At 39.7% G+C, this 27,361-nt stretch overlaps 1 protein-coding gene across 3 annotated transcripts in view; it reads left to right on the forward strand.

Annotated features, from left to right (window-relative positions):
* The first annotated feature begins 273 nt into the window (after positions 1–273).
* The window catches only part of LOC110980128 (breast cancer anti-estrogen resistance protein 1-like), a 41,381-nt gene continuing 14,293 nt past the window's right edge, over positions 274–27,361 (forward strand). Inside the window, exons 1-2 of one of the 3 annotated variants that reach the window (XM_022236490.2) lie at positions 274–433; positions 3,269–3,411. In XM_022236490.2, the coding sequence (XP_022092182.2) occupies positions 3,397–3,411 (15 nt within the window). In that variant the 5' untranslated portion in view covers positions 274–433; positions 3,269–3,396. Of the gene's footprint in view, positions 434–3,268; positions 3,412–9,665; positions 10,466–27,361 lie in introns of those variants that run through there. The other 2 variants (XM_022236489.2, XM_022236491.2) reach the window with 2 other exon arrangements.

Below are 27,361 nucleotides of genomic sequence, written 5' to 3' on the forward strand. Positions count from 1 at the left end.
ATTAACTCGAGTTCATCAAATTTTACTTTGATGCCGAGCATCTTGGCGTCGTTGGCCCTCTGCCATTCATTGATTGCGCCCTCCCAACTGGCCGGCGCGGCTGCGCCGGTTATTAGTTCATTTGTGGAAACAGCCGTCGGATTCAGGGATGTCTCACCTATCCATATATGGCCATAAAAATGACATCATCGGTTGTGAATGTGAAAAAAGCGGAAAGGTCAGTGACCTCCGACTCTGATAAATTTAGATAGGACTAGTACCCCTACTGTGAGCTTACAAAATGACGAGATGACCAGGCGGTACCTGTCTAGTGTAGAGTGTATAGTATACCGCACGGGTTGGCTAGCTGCTAGCTGGCGAGGAGCCGGAGCTCAGACGTAGACGATCCTTCGTACTTTCAGGCCAGGTGGTACAATTGGAAGAGAAAGATCAGGTAGCTTTCCTCCGATTTCTGTTGTTTAGTAAAGGTTTTAAGTTTCTAATGACAGTGATTACGTTTTATAATACCAAACAGAAACGTGTCTGTTGTAGTTTGTTTGTTGGGATCGAGATAGACAGGACTCTGACGGACATCAAGAGCCAGAGAGGAAGGAAGCAACCGATAGCCTCACGAGTGTGGCCCGGAGACAACTTCTCCATCATGTCCATGCTTATTAGCGGTACAGGGTTTACTAGGCGTGTTGTTGGGCATGTTAGGATACGGTAAGGGGAGTTCCCGGGCCGGCATTCGTGGGGCAAGCTAATTATTAAGAATAAGCCTTATCAAACATTGTCCCGTTTTCCTTCCCACAATTCCTTTCTATCATGCGTTAGGCCTAAATGTATTTACTATTTGTGATAACGGACATTAACGGATAAGGCTTACGAAGTTACGGACAACATAAGGCAGTTTCCTAAGTTGCGACTGAGGTTTCACTCAATCTGCTTGCAATTTTTTTTATTACACACAAGTCTGGAGATAGGCACATGTACTTTCACAATGATTTTCTTTTTTTTTACCAAAACAGTTTGAACAGCAACATCTGCGAAATTAAGTCTAGGTCTAATCCAGTTGTGTTGAGAATTATATAGTACTATCAACAACCTTCGTTTTATGACTTTCATGCAGTACAGGGGAAGAAAGTGCTGGTTTGCTACAACTGGTTCCGGTTTTCTAAAGTCTACAACTTAAGTTTTAAGAATCATGCATGCCGTACTGGGAAGGAATGTTCCGGTTTTCTGTGTGAGATGCATAGGCCTAGATGTTCTTTGGCACTGTATGGTGACTCAAGAAAGTATTCATTGGTAAAAAGTGGTAGGCCTACTTTCTGCCCAACTTTCAACCGGTTTTACTGAAATAAATCTGGAAATAAGGGATTCTGCCAAATATATACATGTAACATGTACAGGTACATGTATGTGAGTTTAAATACAACTGGTTATTTATTTTCAAAGATTTTGGGAAGTAGTTCCATACGTGTTCACGATGCCACTTGACATCTTGAGCACAAGCACTATAAGACTAATCTGAAAAATTTCAAGTGTTTTCTAAGCTTGGTTTTTTCCCTCCTAAATTGAACTTTTCTGGATATGTTTTTGCTTTCATGGCTAATAGGTAACTGTACGAAATAACTACTGGTGTCCGTATGTGGAACTCTTCCCAATTTTTGTGTTCCTGAATCCTGACCAATTCTGGTGGGGAAAATGGGCAGAAGTGGTGATGCAGTCCTTTAGAAAGAGTTCCTTCTTACCTTACTTTCCTTCCTTACTATGACTTGAAAAATACCAAAAAGCACAAATTATCTTAATTGAGAAACACCAAGTTGGGAGTCAAAAAAATTTCATGTTGTCTTTGAAAATACTTAGGTGTTTTCTTTGCCATGTCAACCCTAACTGCCCAAAACCTGCCATACTCCAACAGCAGGTTTTGTGAGGTTTTGGCAGGTTTGGTACCGTACCTGAGGAACTTCTTGTTGAATTTTGTGAGACTTGGGATGAAAGGCTCAGGGAGATGGTATTGGATTCTGTGTGAGTTGGGACACACACGGGTCATTGTGTGCAGGTGTGCAGTGTCTGGCTTGCTGTACCAATTGTTGGTCTATGCTTGATTTTGTCAGGTTTGGTACTGTTCAGTGCAAGTCATCCTATACTGCATAGACCCATCCACACCATATCACTCAAACTCCAATGGGCTCATTCTGTTATCAGGTTTGGTACAGTAACCTGCATGTACAAGTACATACACAAGTACATGAACCTGTTGGATTTTGTGAGGTTCAGTGTGCTTTCTAATGCAGGAGCCTAGGGGGTTAGGGTTAATATCAATCTCAAAGAGCCTTGTGCTAACACACCCTAAGCATCAAAATTAAAAATCTGTTAAGTGCAGAGCACATGATGACTTTTTACCTGACCTCACCTAAAATCAGGAGTATTATCCAATTATTAAAAACCAATTGACTTCCACCACCATCATCCGAACAGATCGGATTGTCTGCTCATAATCATGATAATTGTCATTTCCTTCCTTTGCAGGTTTCAAGTCTAATTGATAATGGCACCGTGAATCTACTGTATTATATTACTTACAAATTGTATCCTTAGGAATGGAGAAAGATGAGATCATATACACTCAAAAAAGAACAGCTCAAAGTTAACTGTACATTGTAGAAGTGGACAAACCTGAAAAGGGGGTTACTTTTGGACAAAGTTCCCCATGCTGTTATCGACAGGTTTGATCTGTGGAAAAAGCAGGTTCTGATACCAGGGAAATTTTCGAGTAAAACCCTGACCCCAGTTAGAGGGAAATTATGGGGTAAATCATTATAACTCAATCACAGTGGAAGGGCATCATATGTGACAAATGCTAAATTTTGAGTGGATACAGTTTGCTGTTAGGGTTGAAATGTTTCGTGCATTTTGACTTAAAATAACATGTTCAGTGTGTTATAGTGTAATTAGTCTCTATGACTATTCCCAACTGTCTTTTTTTTCTCTAGCAAATAAGTAACTTAATTCAGATTCCCACGTAAAGTATGTGAATAAAGTACATGTATATGAAGAGAGAGAATGGTAGCCAGGAACAGTTGGAGTCTTAACAGATGCTTGCTTTCAAGTCCAGGCTTATGTAAACTTCTTTAACCACAACTCTTTTTACTGTTTTACACGTAATGGATTTGATGCATTAGTTTTCCCTGATTGTTGACCATTATTGAAGGAGAAACTTTACACCGCTCACTTTTGTTACAGACTTACTTTGAAGTCTTTAAACTTTTGTCTGAACTTCTGTCAGCAGAGTGTGTAATCACAACTGATTCACCAGGACAGTGTTTGCGCCATGATGGGATACTGTGAAAGTCAACTTGTACTGTGAAATCTGTCAAAGAGGTGGAATTTTCTTGCAACTTGATCAAAACAAGAATGGCCTATCAGCCGGTGAGTTCCAGAGAAATCATTATTTAATGAAATTTAGTTTATAGTGTATATTTTATTTTAATTTGATTTAGCTAAAACTCTTTTGATTTCAGGTTTTCATGTATATTTATATGAATTATAACTCTAGGAAAAATCTGTGAACCGCTCTGTTTCAGGTTTAGTTTTAGCTCACTGTACTCTCTGTGAAAAAATGAAAGTGAGTGACGCTCGTTAGTTTTCTGGTGAGCTTCAAGGATTTGCTCAGTGGCGAGCTCCACTTGCAATTTGTCGCATGAATTTTAGCACCTGGCTGGAGTGTACAGTGACCTTCAAATGTGATTCATATATTTTCTTGCACCCACTTCATCTATCCCCGTAGTCTGAACACAGCCTCAACATAAGTCTGAGAATGACCAGGCCCTTGTTCACGTGACCTTTGAGTTGAGGTCAACCTATTCACACATGCACAGGGGCTGCATTTGTTTGTGTCCCAGAAAACTAGACCAGTAAGACTTCTGCAAGCAGTTTCATTTCAGAAGTGTGACGGGCAATGCCTGACTTGGTGCTGATGAGACTTGAGGTCACATCTCCCTGTCTATAGTGACTTTGGTGTTGGGTCTGACTCCAGATTTAGGTTTCTGTGGAGTTATCTCCAGACCAATGTCATCATATGATGTTGCTTGGCTGAGATTAGAGGACTTTAACTACCGGTACTTGTATGCCTTCGTGATGAACCCCTTTGTGGTTTGAAGCAGAAAGATGTCTGGCTATTGGGTTTGAAATGCATAAGATTCTGTTTGTTGTTTCAAATATACATGCCCTTTAGTCCTGTAACAAATCCACCTGTACAGTACGTACTGCACATGTACTGTACATGTACATTGTACAAATGTACGTATGCATTAATAGTGTTCATGGGCATCTTGATAATGAATGTCACTAAATCCACATAAATTTTTGGGGGCATGTTTCTCAAATCCTAGACTAGACCTCCCCCAGTGAGGCAACACCTGTAGCTTTTGACTCCGGGTACGTGGGGTCAAATATTTTGGATCTTTCCAGGGATTTTTCAAACTGACGTTTTTCCTGTTAGTGTTATGACTGCAAGAAAAGAAGACATCCTGTTATTCCCAGCGTGGCTCTGTCTGTGGAGCTGACATTCAACACTTTCTAATGTCCTGAGGTTTCCATACCCATGTGTGTGAAGTGCTTTGGTTTCTTGTACAGGAGGATTTTGGTGACAACAGGCAAACTGTCAGTGAAACCGCAGTATCCATTCGTCCAGATTTGAAGTAAACTTCCATACAGGCACTGGAAGTGGTTTGCAATTACCGGTACATGTAAAACTTTATTATAAATCCCTTTGAAACTACATGCTGAAGTGGAGAATTTTAAAGAAGTATGTTACATGTGGACATATTACACAGACATATGCGTGTATTTTCAAACATTAACAAAATGCTGTCATTGAACAGTGTCTTTGGTTTCAAAAATTTTGAAGTCTCAGGCATTTTGACAAGTAATGTTTTTGAATCTCTACTGCACTAAATCCAAATGGTACATTCTCCACAATCTCTGTGAAGTATGGGTAGGCCTACATGTACAATGGCTGTTCCATCCTAAATCCATTAAACACTAAATCAGGAAAATTAGTTTGATCAACTGATGAAATTCAAAGAAAACAGTTTTACCTCTGGTTACCCTCACACTGTTCTGCAACCAATCCCAAATTCTAAGTGAATGCAGTTTTCTAATATTAACAGTAGATTTTCTTTTGGGCAGAATGGAAGCACCCCTTTGTTTCCCACCATGTGTGGCATTAGGACACACATGTACTATACATTGTGTTCACATATTTACAGTACTGTACATGTACATGTACATCAAGTTCCTAGTTCATACACACCAATGACTTTCCCATATTCTTTTCAGTTTTTCTCTCCGCACTCATCCAACCAAATTAAGTGTGAAAAAAATGACAAGCCTATCAGATCAAACCAAGTCCAACAGTTACAAGTACATGCATGTATGTTTATTTACAGTCAGAGACACCAAACCCTGTACCGACCAACTGCAAGTCAAATTAAGTTTCCTTCCAATACATGTAACGTTTAATTAACACGTAGATGGACAAATAAAGATAGGACTGTTTAGGTGCGTGGGGTTGTTGCACAAATACATGTACATGTATAAACGTTGAAACTGTGAAGAGTACTAGTGTTGTAGCATTTCTGTGTGCTGTTTGTTTTTTAGGGGTTCCTCAAGAGTTGAACTGTCAGTCACATACCAGGAATTGTGTCAAAATAGGCACCAAAATAATGGTGTGGTAAACAAGTCAACTGGTTTCAGAAGAAAGGGCATCAGCCACAATACCAACTGCCCTAGAGCTTCTGATTTTGGCTGTTTCGGCTTTTGTTGGGGGGGCTGAAATCAACTCAAAGGAGACGTGATTCTTTGCTGTGCTACATTGAGATTGAGAAAATTGATATTGAACTCTTGGTGGTTGCTAAGTGACCTGACAAGTTCCCCCACTGACAATACCGATGTTGCCCGGGTGTGGTCGGAAAAATGAATGTACATTTGGCAAACGTAGACTTACTGTACATGGAACTGACAAGCAACTACACTTCTCACAAAAAGTTAAGGACCACTTTTGATTATGTCATTTTTACTTTTCCCCTGAAAATGTCCATTTTGGAAAAATTTGAACTTGATGTTTTGAAACATTTTTGAATTTTTTATTCCAATGAGACCAACATCTAGACAAACAAAAAAGGAAAGAAATACATGTAAACCCCACTCATTGCTTGGAAAAAATCACAAAGTATGAAAAAGTGGTCCTTAACCCTAACACTCCTCAGTCCTCCAACAGGTGAAGGATTGAGGAGTGCCAGGGTTAACGTTTCTTGGCAGAAGCAAGGCATAACTTAATAAATGTGCTGAAATGGATTACAAATGTGTGAAGTTTTGTCACAGACCTTAATATGCATAAGTGTTTGACTGATATTTTCTGGTCAATATATTCAGTCCAATCATGGGTTTACAACGTGACAGCTGCCTTTCTTTAGATTTTTGACAGCACATGTATGCACTTTGTATCCGGTCAGTTCCCTCTGTCTTCTGAACAAGAAATTCCAGTGGTTTTGTGGTCTTGTGTGTGTTTCTTGGGAAAGTCTTGTTGCCAAACAATACAGCATTGTTGGGCAAGATCTGGGTCCCCCTTCACTATGGGTGACTGTGGGGCTTCCCTTCATATAGCATGTCCTTTATAAAATTACATACCAGAACATGTATGCTGCACTGTGTACTAAAGGTTATGTACCGGTAGAAACGTTCTTTCAAACAGACCAGTAAGTGGTGCTGTGTTTATTGAAAGAATCTTCTTGTGTTTTAAACTAAGTTCTAGGGTATTTTTTCTTATTTGACGCCATCAAACCTTGCTTACCGTCTTAAGAAATTGAATCAACAGAATTTTCCCAAACTTGGAATGGCAAGTACATGTATATTTCCTGAAGATAATTACTCAGGCATGTGTGTGTTTTAGGTGATGCTTCAGTGAGTTACTAAAATGTGAAGTGCTTTGTTTTCAGGAAAAAAAAATATATCGGAAAAGAATTCAAACTTTTAGAAACTGGACAGATTAGATTAACAGTACATACGTGTACATGTTTTTGGACCCACTCCCCCAAACCCTGTCGGCATTTCATATTGGAAGCTATGGTAAATATGCACCTTATGCAGTTGCACAGGTACATGTACATGTTACCTTCAGGCTATGTATGTTTGTGCAATGTTGTTCATCACAGTATAGGCCTAGTATGTTCATGTAACAGAACCCTCTGAAATGTCAACCTCCTAACCTGTTTATAAAAGAACTTTAACTTGTGTCAATATCCTCCAAAGAGAAAAATATAACATTCCTGCTATTCCTGTAAACTGTTTACAATTGCGTACATTATTGAAGCATTGAATGTATGAGTCATCAAAGGGTACATCTACATTTTATTAACAGACCCACTTTCTGGTAGTGTCCTGCCATCATTATTAAATTACCATCCCAAGAGTTTGGAGATAATAAACTGAAGACCAGATGTTTCTGTCCAGTCATACCTATGATTCATAAAGTCAAATTCTTGCACCGACAAATTGCCAAACACACACACCATCAATCTCCCGCCTGTCCCTGGAGATAAACATTTCATTAGGTGTTCATCAAGTGTAACACAAATGGTGGGATAGTCTTGGTCCCAAGATTACAAACTGGGAGATATTGATCTGGAGACTGTTGTGCATCATGATTGTTTTTGAACATTCATCTTGATTTATGTGCGTGGCTTGGTGTTAGATCCTATCAGCAGAAAAATTGGTCGTATATTTCTCAACAGCTTCTTATGCTGTTCACATTATCTGGTTAGTTTGATTTTCATGCATGTACATGTACTGGTATGAGATTGAACATTTTAAAACTTCCAAGGCGTTTGGTCAGAAAATTTGTGAATCCTTCCAAAAATTAAATGGCCCATGGCAAGTGCATGTACAATGATACATGTATTGTACACAGTATTTGAACCAAAAAGACATCTCAAGCCCCAGTCTGAATTGTCCTGAATCCATTTTTGTAATCAATATAATGCAAAACCAGTTGTAAAATGCAGTGGGTGGACAGAGCTGTAAACTGGCAAATTTCCTCTGTTTATCCAAGCATGTTTCAGTCAAATCAAATGAACCTTGTAGAAAATCCCCTTCATTTCAAAAACAAAGTTTTTCCCTGTTTATTGTCTTTTTTTAAAAAAAGCAATAATGTAATTACTGATACACAATTTATGGTGTGTATCCTTGAAAAAAACCACACGTTCATGGACAAATGTAATCCACAACACAATCCATTTCAAAACAAAGCACATGGTTAGGAAATATTCTGTGGATTTTGTAACCTGAACAAAAGCTTTTTTCTTGTTATATTCTTTGGGTCCAACTTTTCCAACTTTTATTAACGAGAAGTGTCAGAAATTGTAACAACAAACTTTTTTCCCAGTGAAAAATAGTAACAGCCTTCCCACTCCCAGAAAAAAAAAGTTACTGGAAGATCGGGTTAGAATCAAACAGAGGCATTTGACCTTTGTTGAACAGTGTGGGCGTCAGGTGGAATGTTTACTGTGGCAACAAGAAGTGTTAGGTGTCCAGTTGATGTCATCAACTGTTAATATTAATCGGGGTCTTTGCCCTGGTTTATGGTGTGTTTAATTTGTATGGTTTCTGTGAAGGATAATTAGGTGTATGACATTGTCTGGCAGTAGCACTTCCTTAGAAATCGTACTGTAGGCCTGTTGAGTTCTCTCTCTTTTTTTTCTCCCTCTGGAGTGGTCAAAGCAGTTTTTGTAACTGTGTGACATGAAAAGCTGTAAAAATGGAATATAAGTTACATGTAACTGTGATCTAGTTGCAGAGTTTGCTTGCTGGTTTTTGGAACAGCTTAACTGTCTAAGCCTGTACATGCTGTGAATCATAGCGGTATTTTTTTAAAGGGTATTTACATGTAGGCTCAAATTAACTGGCAACTTTTCATATGAAAACCATTCCTCTGCTAGATGTTCCGTTATGTTATTATGTGCAATGTAAATCATGACTATGACACATGAAAGGTTATTATTGATTTAAAACATTTAAACTTGGCGGCCCATTGGCTGAAATTACATTCGAGTTTACAAAATAAAGGAAAATGAGAAAACGTAAACTCACAACTTAGACTTGGAACTACAGGTTCTGGTAGATTTCATTTCGTTTTGTTGATTTCATTTTTCAGGATACACTAACAAAGACGTTCAGTACACAACGAGACATTTCAACATTTGAAACAAAACATATAAGGAAACAAATTACAATATTTAACTAGGTCCTGCTGGATTGCCCAAAAGAAATATAGATGTTGACTTTGGGAAATTATTATGAAAGAAATGAGTGTGTGGTAAAACAAACAGCAATATTAAAAATGTAATCATTTTACATATTTGTACTCACCGATGGCCCAGTGTCTGACAATAGTGTCAGAGTAAAACTTGTCGTGCACAGGAACTTTATTTATAAAACAGTACTGTAAAAACTATAAAATCATGAACACACCCCCATAAAATAGCCAGAATGGTACTACCCATCCCATAATGAAAGATGCTGTTGATTGAGGTTGCCACAATATTGGGGGTGCAACACAGATGCTCAGGTCATTCCATTGCAATATACGGGGGGCTATTCATCCAAGTACTTCCTGAGAGAGGTGACTCACACAGTCAGGGCAGAGGGGTGATTGAGGAGGCAAACCAGCCAGCTGGCCACAAGCTGTGCTGGTGTGGCTCATGGGCAGTTGACTTGTGTTGGGTCTGAATCTTCCTGTCTACTTCAGGAGTTGTCACGCAGCCTACACATAGACGCATCAGTCTGACTTTCTTTGCCTACACCAAGCAGTTTCCTTTCGGTTGTGCTCACAACTTGCCGGGACAGAATTAAACTGAAAATCAACTCTGGAATGACAGGAGTGCTGTATGGTCTTGCTGAAGGTCAAGAGATACTTGTGCCTACTTTGCAAGGACCAGACTTATCAATTGTTCCCATACATGTACTTCAAGGTTTGCCTGCAATGGACTCACTCATCCTCTTATAACTACTACTTTATGTTTTACTGACGTTGTCTCCATAAATGTTTTTGCTTTTACATGGTGTTTGCTTCACCTTTCAGTCAATACTTAGAATTTTGTTTTGTTATTCGGTGAAAGCGGAGGAGAGGGAATCATTTCAGTTTTCAGGAAATCCGTAGGACATCAGGCAATTTGCTTTTACTGTTTACATGTAATTGTCTCCGAGTGTTATATAACAGCCTAAATAAGATTGCTGGACAGGAACTGATTCGAGCTTGTAAACAGGATGTAAACTTGGATATTACGTGTAGTTCTGCACGGAGACTTGTTGTGGCAACACTCATGAAAAAGTAATTTGAACAAGATTTAAAGTTGTGTGTCTGCGAGTCACTCTCCAATCCTGTTGATTCATCCCAGAGTTTGATTGAACAACGGCTACAATAATGGTAAGTGGATGACCAAATATTTTCTCTTTTACAAACAATGGGCTAACCACATGTATTTGGGCACACATGTACGTAGAGACATTGTATTCCACAAACATGATCAATTGGTGTAACAAAGGCAAGTAATATTTGGCAATCTCATGAATGTTGGAGACTTGACAGGTGCAGTTAATGTACCGGTACATGATGGAATTTGGCTTCAGGGAGTATACTGGTATATGTTCCGGTACCATGGAGATCAGTGCACTTACCTGTCAGTGAAGTTAGACTTAAAATGCCTATATTGTATACATGTATGGGTTGACTGTGGGGGGGGGGTGTTATACACATACAGTACGTGTACATGGTACATGGACCTACACACGTATCAAAGGATTACCACCATTTTCGCTCTTTAAAGGCTAACAACTGGTCATATTTCTAACAAAGTTGTTGTCAGTTACAGCTGCATTAGGCTGCATGCGTTTGACCACATCAAACACACCAGAACCTTAATGAATGATATCAAAGACTAGACATGCCAGAGAGCGGTAACTTCAGTAACCTGTTATCTGTGTTGGCCTGATTTCGGGCATTTGGGGTGTCACCTGAACATGGTATAAACTGAGAATGCTTGCGATAATCTGTAATCATCATAAATGGAATCTGCTATCACTAGATTAGTATTAATCCTTGTACCCAGATTCTGTTGAATAACTCCTGGAAGGTTACCAAGAAAATGACAAATATTGTCATCTGCAAACTGCACTTGTTTTACTTTTTTTTCTTCATACTTTATGTTGCTCAACTGTTCATTTGAAGTGATGCTTATTAATTCAAAAGTCTAATCCCAGACTTTCAGGCTCTTGCGAGTTGTGAAGAACGTCCATGTTCTGTGATTCTTTGACCAAACTTCTCAGGGTCGTAAATAAGTAAAACCAAGTATGAAAGATATCAACAAAGTGGAGTTGGACACACACATTTGATTTCAATCAACAGTGAATGTGTGAATTTGAAGAAAGAAATTTTTTTTTCCAACTTAAGACTACATGTACGTAAAACTCTAACCCAAAGCCTCTGTGACACACAGAGAGGGACACGACATGTTTATCAAGTCATTTTAACAGTTTATATTGTCAGGGCAGCATAATGAACCAGTTGTACCAAAGGATACAATTTCACAGGCTCAACGGCCAGATTCAGAAGGGAAATATTTGCCATACTACAGACTAGAGTACACCTTTTCATGGATTCTGTTGACAATACGTCTGCGGCATGTTATACACTGGGCCAAGGTTGAAGTTATCACAGTTACAGAGGGCAGGGATTAACCCAGAAGAAAAGGGCATATTTTTCAACTGAATGGTTGCGTTCAGTAATGAGAGCGGGTGGAATGCCATTGTCTCGGACAAGGCTCTGCGGTTGCATCAGATGTGCTTATGACAGAGGCAATCGGGAATCAGAATCTGAGTTGTTTGCGCAGTGCGGATGGGGTTTTCTCACTTTTCTCTCGCAAACGCAAGATTTCCTGCTGTTTCAGGACAGTTCAGGTGGAATTGGGTGCACAGAGTTTTCCTGGTTGTTGAATCATGTTAAGCATCCATGAGACTGTTTTAATGATAGTGCTGTAGACTAGTGACTTCTCATTGTTCCATGAGATTTTAAAGTTTTTGTCAGCTTGATATTATGTAGTTGGTGGGACCTGCGGGTACTAGTGTACATGTTATCATGTATGGTACATGCACTGTACGCGTAGTCCTGTTTAATGTACATGTACATGTACTAGTACACCTACATGTATTCCTGCACCATAGTTGTGGGGACATACACTCAATATTTCACCTATTCTGTGGGGACCGAAAACGTTGTAGGGACTCAGGAATGTCCCCACAACTCGGTTCAAATTTCCCTAACGAAAGAACTTGACCCCTGAACACAGTGAATCCCTATTCACATACAGTACGCTTGTTCTTGCCGTGTTCAGTACTTATTTGAGAAACCAAGGTTTTGCTTCACTGATCTACATTTGATTAGGTTGGTATATATGTACTTTACATGTACATTGTACTTGTACCTGGGCCACTGGAACACTACTCTCCATACATGTACATGTACTGTAGGACCCAGCCTTGGAGAATCATGAATCATTTATCAAAGAATGTACCAGTAAATCTTTTCTGCCGTGTACATGTACCTGTATGCTATTCCTCAGATAGGGAAAGAGCAGTACATGTATTTCAACTGACAGTGACTTTTAAAGTGGATTTTAACCCTTCAAAGGATTCGGTTCTTGGATTCTATCAATAGTGTTTGCGCACAAAGGTGCATACACACACCCACTGTACAGTATATGTACCGGGTACCGGTACTGTAGGTACACATCTCTATATTGTACATTTATTGTTAATGTGCCCCATGTGCCAGAACAATGGTTTAGCTCTGTGGTTCAACTCCGCCAAGGAGAGTCAAAACCACTACAGCCTTATAAGGTAACCATTCATGTACCCATACTGCACATCCTGGATACGTTTCTGCACACCACAGGCTGTTCATTCCTCCTATTCACATGTCCCTGCAATGCCCATTACTCTTTCACCTACCTGTCTCTAGGGTAGCTCAACAGTGAAGCCCCTGTTCCAGTAGTTGTCTGGCTTCAAGTTACCCCCTTCTCTCTCTCTGTCAAAAGGGACTGCTGTTTTGGAGCAGGGTCTCCTGCACCTTACCAGAGCATCACTGATCATTTCCAGTTGAGGTGATGAACTGAGCACACAGCTGAACTTTTTAAAAAAAAATTATTAAACAGGAGTATCCTGTACCCTGTGCGTGAACACAAACTTCAATACAAGCATGGTATATAATGAAGTCACTTTTCGTCAAGTTGTCAATTAACTTCCTGTATATTCTTGTTCCACGGGCTTACTCCACTCGTACCGGTACATGTACCGTAGCTTGAAAAGCTTCACTCTTTAGTGAAGGATCCTTTCATTTTACTGGACCACCAAAATATGAAGGATATTAAAAAGGTCCTTTACTCAGGCTTACCGGTACATGTACTGGTACACGTGGTATGTTTGTGCACATTCAAGAAAATAATTGTGTCCTGTCCACAGATTGTGTGATGTACAAGTTACGTGGTACATTGTATCAAGCGATTTCTTTTAGAGACGGCTTTAGAGTTACAGTTCACTCACTCAGCCTTTACACCAGCACATGTACATGTCTCCCTATCCTTAAAATAGCTATTTATGACTCAGTTGCACATGCGTGTGAAGATGTGTTGTTTTCCTGCGTGAGTGCATAATTGCCAAAATGCTTGATATGTGCTGTCTGTCCTCTCAGCAAATTGCTTGCACTTTTATAAAACTTGTTACAAAGACTGGTGATGTTATTGACGCCTAATTGCATTGCCACAGCCTTCCTTCATTGCTTGTGACAGCTTGGTTCCTCATGGGTGGGTTGGGAGCTTTTCACAGATCTCTTGTCAGCCTGCCACAGGTCAGAGTGTCAGTCCAAATAGTACCCCTGGGACGTCCAGACCAAAAAATAACAAGTTTTGTCAAGTTCCAGCCAGCCAAGACTGTTGTTCCCCAGGGAGTGAACCTGCCAAATAAGCATGTAAAAATTCTCCCCTTTGACCCAGTGAGAGAGGGTCTCTTTTTGCACATTTTCAAGAAGAAGATTGAGTTTGTCAGTATGTTGTTATTGCATCGTCACCAAGGGATTCAGTTGAATTGAGCAGTTTGTGGGAAAAACATCATTTCATGGCTCTAAAAGTTGCACTGTACCGGTAACTACAAGAAGTGTGTTTTGTTTAAGAGGGTGATAGTCAGCAGTATATCCAGCTCTTGGTGGGGGGAGATTCAAAAGTGAATGAGCCTTCGGGCTCATTCAACCTCATGTTGGGGGAGAAAAAATATCAATACTCACAGTTCCAGCATCCTCGCTTTTATTTCATAGTGTTGTTTTCTTAGGGTTTGGTGCCTATATTTGATAAATAAATATACTGATTACTTTCTTGCCTATAAAGTATTCTTTGTTAAAAAAATCTGGGGGAGGGGGGCCAAGTGGCCTATACGCCACCTGTGATCTTGGATCACACTGGTCACACTGGTATCTATACCATGCAGACATAGAAGCCAAGATCCCCTGCATCTCCCAATCCAAAACTGCAGGGAACCAGCGTCACATTACTTTCGCAAATATTGAGTCATCAAGCCCCTTGTATTTCTAAATGTTTATCGTGTCAGGTCTATTCAGTATTTACAATGCAATCCCATTCCAATCATGTAAAGTTAATGGCATTGCTCTGCCATTGTTTTTTAACATGATATGACAAAATTCAGCAAGTTTACTTTAAATTTAGACCTTACCGGTATGCAAGTTTGTGAGCAATTTAAGCTTTCCTTTTTTCAAACTTTGCCAGTGTTCTAACTTCTAGACATTTACGATGCAGAGTGGTCGTAATGTATGGTGCTGTACATGTTTTCCTACATGTACCTCCATGATTAGCTCCATGGTATGGAAGGTGAAGTCCTGTCCACTTGTGCATTCGTATATAGGTACTTTATACATAGACACATTAGAGAATGCCTCCCTGCCCCTGATCTCCCTGGCTGTGTGTTCCCCCCCTGGTTTGTGTGTCCTTGAGTCTGTCTTCAGAAAGATAACAGAAGTGGAATGGTAGGCTAGAAAATGTGGCTCTTCAACAAATCATGCGACCCTGGGAATGGAAACTAGAAGGGAACCACTAACAAGCTACACATAGACCTCACAAGAATGAAGACCCTGAATAGTTCATGTAATTGGGTTGGAGGACACCATAGGTTGATGCAGTATTTAATTAGTTATATTAGAGGGCCACTAAAGCAGACTTCCGTGATAGTACATGAATTCAACCAGAAGAATCTCTGAAGCGTGATGTGTTTGAAATTGTCTCTTAGACCATAAGACATTTCATTTGCCAGTTCATTGAAGTCTGATCTTTCAAAATAACCTAGAGCTAATAGGAGCTTTTAAGTTCTATAATTGACAAGAAAAATGGAGTGGGGAGGGTTTCCAGCACTCCTGGTTGCTTATTTTTTTCATAATTAATAAAAACCTTTTTGAGCTCTAAATTGTACATAAGCTATTTTAACACAGCATCTCCTGTCAACTGAAGCCAAAATTTTGGTGGTTGTTGTAAAAGGTCTGCTGTTAATGTAAGTTTGCATGAAATATATTCTTGGTGCAGACATGCAGTCAATCAGTCATATGATATATTGTAATTCATACTCATTAGACGTGTCCATCCACAATTAGCCTAAAGTACTGGTGAAAGTGGTGCCTTGTGGTTTTATCTTGTTCGTAAAAGTGTGAAACCTAGACAGTATACCGGTACCTGGTTTAACTTCCAGAAAGAATTTTTCCCCATCCGAATAATATACCTAGTCTAGCATTTTCAAAGTTTGAAAAATGTTAATCACACCTACCGGTACCCGGCACATGTATGATGTACACATGTGCATGTTGTGTTCATGACCATGTAAATGCCAGAATGAGACCGCAACCCTTAAAATAAGTGCTTGACGCCTGGTGACCTGATTTGAAGGAGTAAAAATTCCATGCCCCCGAGCAAAAGACGTGTTGTGTGAGTACTTGTACATGTACAGTACTTGTAATAGGACTGCAGAATCATTGTCAGAATATACTGTATCCCATGCATTTCATAGCATGTACCAGTTTATATGGCCAGACAGTCGCAGTAGATTTACAGTGTAGGGCAGTTTTCCTGTCCAAGTCTGTTCATAATCTTGTTACAGAGATACCGGTTATTACATAAATTCATTTAGCATGACGCCTTACATGTACATTGCGTGCATCTGTCAGCTTTCCCTGAAATGCTTATCATTTGTCGTCGGGTTGTCCCACAAGCGCTTCCTTATCTTCTGCTTCAAGTAGCTGTGGGCAGTGGCCCTAATTATTAATTAATAAGTTTGTTTGCCTGCCGGTAGATGTACAGTACAATGTACATGTACGCATTCCCCATCAGAATTTTTCAAATGAGTCAAATTTTTAAGATCATTTCACAGGAGTTTAGATCTACATGAAGAATGTGTGTACACGCAAGCACCACAGGCTCTCCATCTGTCTATTTGCACAAAATTCGCTGCATGTCAAGAACACTAAAGCTTAGAAGAGCTTACATGTACCGGTAGTTACGTTGAACCAAACCCTACATTTGGGAGGAGAGAGTTTTTACTGTACAGGTCTACATCATACCCCTGTGTACTTGTGTACTTGTTGAAGGGCTTGGATGGGCCTTGAACTCACTACCTCCTGCTGACTACATGAACCACTACTTAGTAGCTGGTGTAGACGTCTGCATGTACTGTACCACTCCACCATACATACACGTGTACGCACAGTAGGAGAAAGGACATCAGGGATAGCTTAATTTTAGCACCCAACTCAACCCACACTAGTAAACATTTTTACACTCCGCTCAAATGTTCAAACCCCATTTTACCCTATCCCACCCTCCTGAAGCCTTACTCAACCCCATGACTCACCCTACACCCAGAATACAATGTACATTGTACAGTAGGCGCCCCTACATGTACTTCACTCAGGGTTACAATACCCTCCAAGCTCACCCTGCCCCGCCTCTCTATGTGACATCTCATCACACCCACCATGGTTCCATCCCTGCTGATGCCTACATGTACATGTACATGTTGTTTACAGTAGCCCATCCTCCATATTACCCTCAACCATGCCTCAACATCTTGAGACAGTTTTAATGAGGTGCTAATTACCGTCTTGCCCCAATAAATGCAGTAGAGCAGCCTGTCTGTGTTATGTCTGGCTTTTTATACAGAGCCAAGAGAAAACAAGTAACTGTTTCCTGTGCTGTTATTTTCTCAGGAAAAGGATGTGTGATAAGAAGTTGTACTGATGTTGGACATCTACATGTAGTAATACATGTAATACCAAAAAACTTATGGGTGAGAACCACATTTAAAAGGACCCTTTGGTAGAAAGTGAGGCATTTGATGAGGTGTGTTTGTTGTCTTGGGTCCTTTGAGTGTGGGACATGATTTACCTCAACCAGGAAGCTTACCAGTGGGGGGACACCACTTCATCCGCAGTGATCCGATTGAGGTTACCCCCAAAACAAGAAAACAGCATGGATTAAAAGTAAGACTGGGCTGTTTGTCCTGGCTTGAACCCGTGTTTGTCAGACGGCTTTTGGAATCCCTTCCATGAAATAAAGCTGGTACGGACAGTTTGTTCTTGGGAAGACTTCAGCAGAAGTTTGCTTTCATAATTGTCGTTGACGTGGTACAGTAGACCCATAAAAGAGACATGGGTTATTTTGTTTGGTTGCCAGATTTTCAGAATTTAGTGAAAGGGAAGCATTACTCAAATGGAAACTGACTGGAGAGTTTGTATGTTAAACATATTTAGAGATGATGAGGTGGTTTTGCTTGCTACATGTACATGTATAGTGGGCACATTTCAAGGTTGTCTCTGCAGCAGATTTCTGACAGTAAATGCACTGTTGTACCGTGCGTGTACATGTACATACCGGTAAGAAGTACAAGCCAAACATTTAATGTTTTAAAAAGTCTGTTATTTGGATCCAATAAATTAGCCTGAAAATACTGCACCATTTTGAAATTATACAAAAGTATGTCAAAGTCTCAAAGTTCAGCTCACGACATATTGACAATAAAAACCCGATAACTGAGGCAGGTACATGTTTTTCACTCTGCAGAAATTTGTCATAACCAACTTATTTTGTTGTTGCAAATCTCTTTCTTTTGTGTCAGGCTGAAGTGTTATGGTGCATGTGCGCGTACAGTACTGGTACATGTACCTCCTCTTTTCCAACCAATTCCATGGTCTAAAGTTTTAGAAGCTTGCTTGCATGACTTGCAAAGTTCTTGCCAGAGATCAAGACTTTGACATTGTTGCACAATTTCTGGGAGTTTTTTGCCTGTAAAATGGGCCGGGATCCCTCAGGAATTAGCTGGAAAAACATCCCCATTCGCTCCACAGACCCTGATATGGGAGTCGCCCATTCTGGAATTTGACCTGAAAACCTTGAAAAACCGTAACCCTTAACCCCGCCCAGCAGAAACCCAAAAGGCTGCAAATTTTCCCCTGAGCTCAAAAGGATCTGGTTGTCTCTAAATCCTATTGTACATGCACAGACTCCATGGGGTGAAGTTGCAGCAGGAAAAGAAAAACTATTTCACTGCTGTATTGAAGTATTGTCCAGAGTGTTTTTTCTGGAGGTGATTTCAGGATTTAACCTACATGTACCTCTCGTTCAGCCTTTTATGTAATCTTTCTGGTGGCATTATTGCACCTGACACACATGCACATGACAGTTGTGCAGTTGCATTAAGTTCAAAGTTAGAAGTTATGTACATGTACTGGCCTCTGACGAGTTGTACATGTACATTTTATTCTGTTACTGCATTCAGTATGTCAGTTTTTAAGGGGAATCTCACAGAAGACAAAATGTTACGTGTACCAGTGGAATTGTTATAATTGCTTTATTAAAGCTTTCTTTTAATTGCTTATTGATAGTTTTATCTATTGATCAGTTTTGGCTTTCTCATAATATTTGTATCTTTGTCATTTTATTTGTATTTTTATGGCAGCAGAAATGATAAATGATTCAATTTTAATACATAGATGTACATCTACAAGCCCCAAGCCTCAAAACACTGAAAAAAGGGTGTGTGGACTGGTACCCTTTACTTGTAGAGGAAGTGCATGTAGGGTAGAATTATTGATAGTTAAGATAGATTAAAGAGTGTCTTGGGCCTGATGATGAGAGAGATGAGAGTTTCTCAACAAGACTAGTCTTTGTTCAGGGAAGGTCCCTTCTTGAGGCTAAGTTGACCATAAAGCCACAGGGGCTAGGTGGATTCTTGACATGGGGCAAGGGCCCCTCTAAGGTATGTTGCTAAACAAAACCACAGGCATTTAGGGTCCCAGAAATTGGGTAACAGCAGAGCTGGAAAAATTGGCGGTAATCTGCTCCAGGGAAGAACAAGAGATGGCGTGTTTTTACTTGGGAACAGCATCCCTTTGATTGGGAAACTCTACAGGTGTGCACGCATTGTTGTGGAATGCACTGAGCATGTGCTGCCCTCCATGGTGCAGCCAGTTTCTGTCGAAATGTACCGTAGCATACAGGACCGTACTTGTACATACATGTACATGTATACAGGTATACACCCTATTCAGGCGGAGGCCATGTTTGCTCTTATTCCCCAAGTCTGTTTTATATATTGCAAACTGTTAATTAGGATGTCACCAGACTGTTTTATTCTTCCGTGTGTTCCAAACCTCTTTTCACTAATTTTCAGAATCTGGCAATGCACACTTCCTTGTGTTCAATCATGACCTCAGAATTATTCATCAGGGCAGACAGGTAAAAATTTGTCATGAAATCTCACTTTATTGCTTTATTTTGTACTCTCAACACTCAAAAATGAAGAGTTAACCTCGCTTTCAAATTCAATATGGCCGGCCCCGTGAATAAAGTCTATATTCACAAGTGTGCCCTGCACCAAGATGACGTTCTCTTCAGCCTGTCTTTCCTTTGCCAATGAGGGCATCGATATCGTACATGTACACTGTAGCTGCTCAATATCATACTGGCATGGTGAATAGAAAAAAGAACGGTACATATACATTACATATACAATTAAAGTACTTCAAAATGATAGCCTTTTTTGGCCCCTAGGTGGTAATGCACTTTTAGTCATAACCTCGTCTTGCAGGAATGTCACAGTACAGGGGGACATTTATGTGAATCATCTTTTGTCACAGATACATGTTCACAGTGTATCAACTGTAACCCAAACAAATGCAGGCCGTTGGGTAAATAAACAAAACTTTTGCAGACAGAGACAGTAATTGGGTCTTCAAAGTCCAACATACTGAGCCTTCTGCCCCCCCCCCCAGTTTCAGTTTCAAGGAGGGGAGGGAAAACTCCAGGCAAAGGGACATGCAAGAAGCTGGATGCATTCCTCAGGTCTGACATAACCCTCGTTGCCTCACCCCCACAATGCCGTGGACTACTCTGGGATTGAGTGACTTCTGAACTTTTCTCACCATGAGCCTTGTTAGGATATTAGTAAAATCCTTGCTTTCACCACACGCTCGCACCCACCCACGTGTGCAGTGTGTACATATGCATTGTACAAATACACCGACTTCCAGAGGAACTTATTTTTGTCGGAATGAGTCATTGCAACAGCTGGCCAAAATAGCCAAATGGAACATTGGCCAGTCAGGGTTTGTTCTAGACTGGTTCCCATCCCTACGCACTGGTACTCTCCAGACATCTTACAGATGGCCTCCAAACATAGGGACCGGTAGCTGGTAATGATTTTGGAGGGATACAACTGGCAGTTTTATGTTAATGAGGATATTAGCATATAACAATTCCCACAGTGCAACACTGTCACATGACAAAACTTGGGGAGACTTTCTAGAATGGATTTACACTTCCTCTAGAAAAAAACCTTTTTTGAAGTTTTCCCGAGAGCCATGTGTTTAGCTGTCACATGCACGAAAGGTTGTATGCGTTAATCTCCATCATGAAGATTAGTGGTTGTATGTAAACATCATGAAAAAAGCAATTGCTCATGAGCAGAGCTAAACCAACCATGGATTCCAGAAGCCAGCTAGCCAACGGGGACCAGTCCAGGTTTGTTGAAAGATGAAAATATCTGCCTGTCCTTTCTTGTGCAATGTTGAAAAGCTAATGTACCTGTCAACTCTCAGCAAGTCTTTTGAAACCCTTGGTGCTACATGTACATGTACCTGAGTCGTTATTTCCATTGTACCCAAAACTTTGGATGGAAGCATGCACATGTAAGGCACCGCTTTGTCAGTGTTAAAAGATTTGTAAAATTCATGCACTGGCAAATGGGAGTTGCAACTTGTGTACATGCAAAAACTGTCCTTAATCATTTCTACCCGTCTTCAGTTCAGGATAGGTGGATTGGTGGCCAGATGATACATCGTGGCCAGTAGAAAATTTGGACACAAATAGTACAGTATTTATTTTGATACCATTTTATCTCTTCATCATGTCACGGCCGGTGTCTCGTGAATTTTAGCCTCCCGTGAAATTTGGTCCCTTTGCTTGTGTAGACTGTACATCACATGTAACCCCTTCTTCGGACCACCTAGGCATGTACAGTACAGCTATTGCTCCTCACTGATGGAGTCAGAGTTTCACATTACAACAGTACTACTACCAAACCCACAGTCCCTTGGAATTGACATCACAGATTATTTTAATAAGAACTTAGGCACCACACCCCAAGTTGTAGGCCAATATGTACCAGTAAGGTCGTGTGGTAGCGCGCTGCAAGACAGTCATTGGTAGCCTTAACCATGGGCTGTCCTTATTCACAGTAACATTTTTGGTAATGATTTCTCCATGGCACGGCTGCACAGTGTACAAAACGTATATTGCACAAATGACTCAGGTACAAAACTGTACCATACAGTTTCTGCCATGATGCATAACTCTTACCACTGTGTTTCCATTGCTTGTTTATCATGCAGCACTCAATTTTGTGACCTTATGTGGTCAAATTCAAAACACAAACCTGAGTGGAATTCCATACAGACATATATATCAGGAGGAGTGAGCTTTTTCATTATAAATTCTCTGTTTTTTGTGAAGGCTGGGCATGCAATGATGGCCCCTTTAGCCACTGCAAACACCAGTAGTTGACAGAATCGGTAAATTTTCCAGGCGAAAACTGCTACATGTACCATGACAGATGGATTTCTGATTATTGGGAAGGTCGGGTCCTTTAAACAGAGGTCACTTTTGAGGGATAGAGGTTGTTTATATGTTTTCCAACAGCAATAAATCTTATTCTATGGTAGGTTGGATGTGTTTGTCCATGTAGTTGACTTCTGGAAACGTAGAATCTGGAAGTCTGCGGACAGTGAGACCTGCTTATAGGATGACCGCATGTAATCTGATCTTGCACAGACACTATGGCCAGTTGACCAAAACTTGTTTCAGGAATCTTTCACTTGGTCAAAGAAAATCATGCTCAGCCACATTGGATTTACATGTAATCCATGGTTTCTTTTTCTCTTTTTGCAAGTGTGCAAAATGCAAGTATGCACACTTGTCTGATAGAAAAAAGTATTGACAGTAAAAAAGAGAAAAGAAAAGAAACTGTGTCGGTACATGTCAACAAAATCTTCTTCGACAAGATGCGTGGTGTTTCTTTAAGCTCCTCTTGCACGCTTTAACACATGGGATCTAAATATAACTCTGTCCGGATACTAACTCATTGTCCTTGAATTAGAGGCCAAGTGCGCCTGACCCCTTTGTGAAGCAACGGCAGATGGAGGGGGAAATTTAATAACAACATCCAGTTACAGAACCTTGCTGCCTAGTCAGGAACCATAACAATAATCCAGCCCAATATTTTAATTAGAATTGAGTGAGCATGCAGTTTCTGACGTCTCTATCAAAACATGTTTGTGGCTGAGCAGTGTGTTCCCATTCCGTGATGCAATAAATATGCTGCAGACAAATGAGCAAACAAAATGACACGATTAGCCTGCAAATATTGACTTTTGGACAGACAATATAGGCCATGTTGACAATAGTTTGAATTCTGTAGAGGCTGGAGTATTTTAGTGATTGCACAAGTATGTGATGAACTTTTTTGTTGTTGGCTGTTTGGGGATTTAAAAAAAATGTGTTATTTTTCTGTTAATTAACCATCCTACTGCTGCGAGAATTGAATTTATGACATCAAAATAGGTATATCGTAATTAATTGTGTCGGACGTTTCAGAGCTTTGGTGGGAATAGGGCAGAGAGGATTGGACCCAGAATGGATCCCTGTCAACAGAGTCAAATATTTGGGTTGTTTAAGAAAAATACAGCCTCCTAAAGCCTCAAGATTTAGCCTCACTTCTCAGAAAAACCATAAAGGCTAAAACAAAGAAATTTCCAAAGTTTGTGGGCCTCGAGGTGTTTGCCCCTCCTTCCTAAAAAATGTTGTTCTAGATGGACCCTTTTTAAGAGGGCATAGATGGAGGGCAGAAGTACCTGTATACCAGAACAAGGCAACAGTGTCATGCGAATGTGCACATGTGTATCATCAACTCATTAGAAATAAAATGTGTGCCAAACAAACGACAGTTGTGTGCATCGGGTTTTTTGTTTATTTATTTGCCATACTATAAACAATTTAAATGAAATGATTTAAATGAATATAAATTAAATAGTATGGAGGGAGGTCAGACAAAAAGTCAAAGCTTGTCCGGGGTCTGCCTCCTGCAAAGATAGTACATGTAAATGTACAATTCTCGAGAGAACCAACTATCAGAATTAATACTACAGAATAATGTGTGATGGTCTTCATTAGTTCAAGTTAGTAAATAGCTGTATACAACAACGACACAAACTGCTAATTACAGGGTTAAAAATATATAAATACAACTTTGGGTCCCTAATATCTGACGGTTGAAAGGTGAATAGATGTTCTGACTTTATCAAGATTAAGCTTATTTGAAGACCTGGTAAAAATAATTGTGAACACCAGTGTTTCTTGCAAAAAGAGATTTAATATTCAAAGGCAGTATTCCTTTTTCAAACTTAAACATTAAGTCACACAAGTGATATTTGTAAAGGTCGTAAATAGATGGGGTATTAAATTTGACAAATAACGGGGCCGAGTGATCTCTTACGCAAGAACCATTTATAAGCCTTAACGATTTCCTCTGAATCACAAACAATTTCTCAAGGTAAGTTTGATGAGTATTTCCCCAAGCCGGTATACCATATTGAAGATGAGACAGAGATAAGGTATTATAAATGGAAAGCAAAATTTGAGAGGGGACAAAATGGTTAATCTTTCTAAGAACCTCAAGATTGCAAGAGATAAGTTGTAGGAATTTTCTGGCAGTGATGGTTCCATGTTAATTTATCATCAATAATGACACCCAAAAATTTAGAGGAATCAACATTTGCAATACGATTACCTCTGAAATGAATCTTTATGTTTTTGTCCACAGTTCGATTTGTAAAAACCATCAAATGAGTTTTCTTGATGTTCAAGGATAATTTATTGCATATCATCCACTCAAATACATTCATCAGTTCACTATTCATTAGATCAACAGTATCGTTTAAGTTTTTCCCAATACAGAATATATTTGTGTCATTCGCATATAAGATGAATGTTAGATGTTGGGTAGAATTACATATATCATTAATATAAATGAGAAAAAGGATAGGGCCAAATATTGAGCCTTGTGGTACGCCACAGGTAATTGATCTGTAACTGGACTTGTTACTGTGCCAGACAACAAATTGTTTTCTATATTTCAAATAATCTTTAAACCAATTCAAGGCGGTACTTCTGACACCATATGCACATAACTTTGAAATCAGAATATCATGGTCTGTTGTATCAAAGGCCTTCAAAAGATCTAAACAAACACCAATTGTATGTTCCAGTTTGTCTAGGCTAGATGTTACTGTATCAACTAAATCAGGTCAAGTTGAGTTGAATGTTTGGCCCTGAATCCATATTGACAGTGTGCAAGTATATTAAATCTAGCCATAAACTGTTCAAGAAGGTTAGTAACTAATCGTTCCAACAATTTCGAGAAGCAAGGCAAAAACAGATATAGGGCGATAGTTATTGACCTGGGACTGATTCCCATTTTTGAAGACTGGAATTAATTTAGCAATTTTAAGTTGGTCAAGAACCTCACCAGATATTAAAGAAAGATTGAAAATATCAGTTAAGGGTTGAACAATAAAAGGAGCAATATTTTTAATGAGAATGTTATCAATTTCATCATAACCCGTGCTTTTCTTATTAGGAAGGTTTCTAATTCAATCAAACAGTTCTTCCTGTGTAATTGGGCTCAAAAATAGGCAGTCAGGGAAGCTACCTTTTCGAAGGGTCAGAAGTGCTCGGAGGAATTTTTGAGGCTAAATCTTTACCGATATTTGTAAAGTATTGATTAAAGTGTTCAGCAATCAATTTAGAGTCATTAGAATCACAATCATTAATCTTAATGGGTTGAAAAGGCTTGGTATTTTTAAGTTTTCTATTCAGTATCTCATTAATGATTTTCCAGGTATTTTTAATGTTAGCTTTCTCTCGCTCGAAAGAAATGGAATAAAACAATTTCTTGGATGTTCTAATTATAGAAATTAATTTGTTTTTATATCTGTTATATTTTAGTTTATTCACCTGTGAAGGATTTCTTGAATATATTTTGTAAAGTTCATTTTTCTTACTTATAGATTTTAATAAGCCTTTAGAAATGACTGGGTATAAATCGCCAAATCAGGACATAAAACATACGATAATGAATCTTTAATATACATCATTATGCCTCCACCTGCTTGATTATGTCTGTTTTTAAACTCAATATTGTAATCAGGAATGGACACGAGGGAATTGGGGTCTGACTTCAGCCATGTCTCAGTAAGGCCGATAATTTAGAATTCATGCCCCATTTCTTCAAGTGAGTGCTGAAGAGAATCATAGTTTTTGTTGGGACTTCTTATATTGGCATGGTATAACAAAAAGGAATTCCCTATCGCATGACGTTTAGCTGGTACCTGTTCTTCACTAAGGTATTCAGATCCACACATATTAATTCGGGGTAATCAGCATCAGGTGGTACGGGATTAAATACATGTACGTTGATGATATAACCCACTGCAGAGTATGAATCAGTACTGGCAAGCCTATGAGTGCTACTTAAATAGCTACTTTTGGCACTAGACATGAGGATTTAGATAACAATAAGGCATTGATAGAGCTGAAAAGACTCGACTTAAAGCTGTTTCCATGGGCTTATGAAGGGCGTCCGCAGAAACGATCATCAACTCAGTATATCAGCAAATTGACAAAATTTACAACTAAAAATTGAATATGGCCGAGGTAAATATTGGTACTAACTAGATACCGAACTTCCTACATTTAATAACAAAATCAAGGTGAGAGGAATTTGGGTATGCATGAATTCAAACAGCCAACAGCCAAAAGTTGCATGATTTTGAGGATTTAAGGATAGTCGTAATTTGAGCTAATGAAGGGAAAAGAAATTTAAGAACAAAACTATAAATACCAGCAATAACAAGCAGCTACAGACATGAACTTGTAGATGTCATCAGAAGGACGGGTTGATCGCACTTTCCCCAAGATGGAATGTCTTGAAGGGACCATGGTTGAGCTTATATGTGATGGATGCTGGCACGGACTAAGGGATATAGGTGAAGCTGACACGCTCGTCGTTACAACTAGATGCCAGATGTCTTTCTTGAAGTTGCTTACGTGCGTTGTTAACATAAGCTGTAACGTCGTCTGATATGAAGATGTTAGAGCCCTTGAACTTATTATTCTTGAGTGTTCTGGATACCTTTTTCAAGATGAATTGCCGATCAGAGTAATGGAGTAGTCGGCAGTGGATGGGACTGGGAACGGGGTGTTGCAGACTGATTACTGCCGTCTGCAGAGCCGGTAGCAAGGTGCCGTGGAGTGGGGGTATGGTGAGCTGTCTCCATCTCCATCATGTTGCCACCCTCCAGCTTCATATGGTTGCAGAAGAAATTCGACAAAAATTGCTCGCAAGTTAAGCTATCTTCAGCCCCCTCTGGAATGCCGTGTAGCACAATGTTGTTCCTTCAGGTTCGATTTTTGGGGGTCATCAATGCAATCCTCAAGCTTAGAGATATACCGGTAATTACCGTTCGCACAGTTGTTGATAAGGCCAATACATTCCTGGTGTTGATTGCCAATCGGGTTCAAGCTTGTCTTCAGGTCACTGATTTCCTGATCATGAGTGGAGATGGTGTGACTCACATCAGTAAGCTTGATTTCCAGGTTGGATATCTTGT

This window comes from Acanthaster planci, linkage group LG06, assembly GCF_054643075.1.
Source record: "Acanthaster planci isolate LZ-2023a linkage group LG06, COTS_SCS, whole genome shotgun sequence".
NCBI classification, from domain to species: Eukaryota; Metazoa; Echinodermata; class Asteroidea; order Valvatida; family Acanthasteridae; genus Acanthaster; species Acanthaster planci.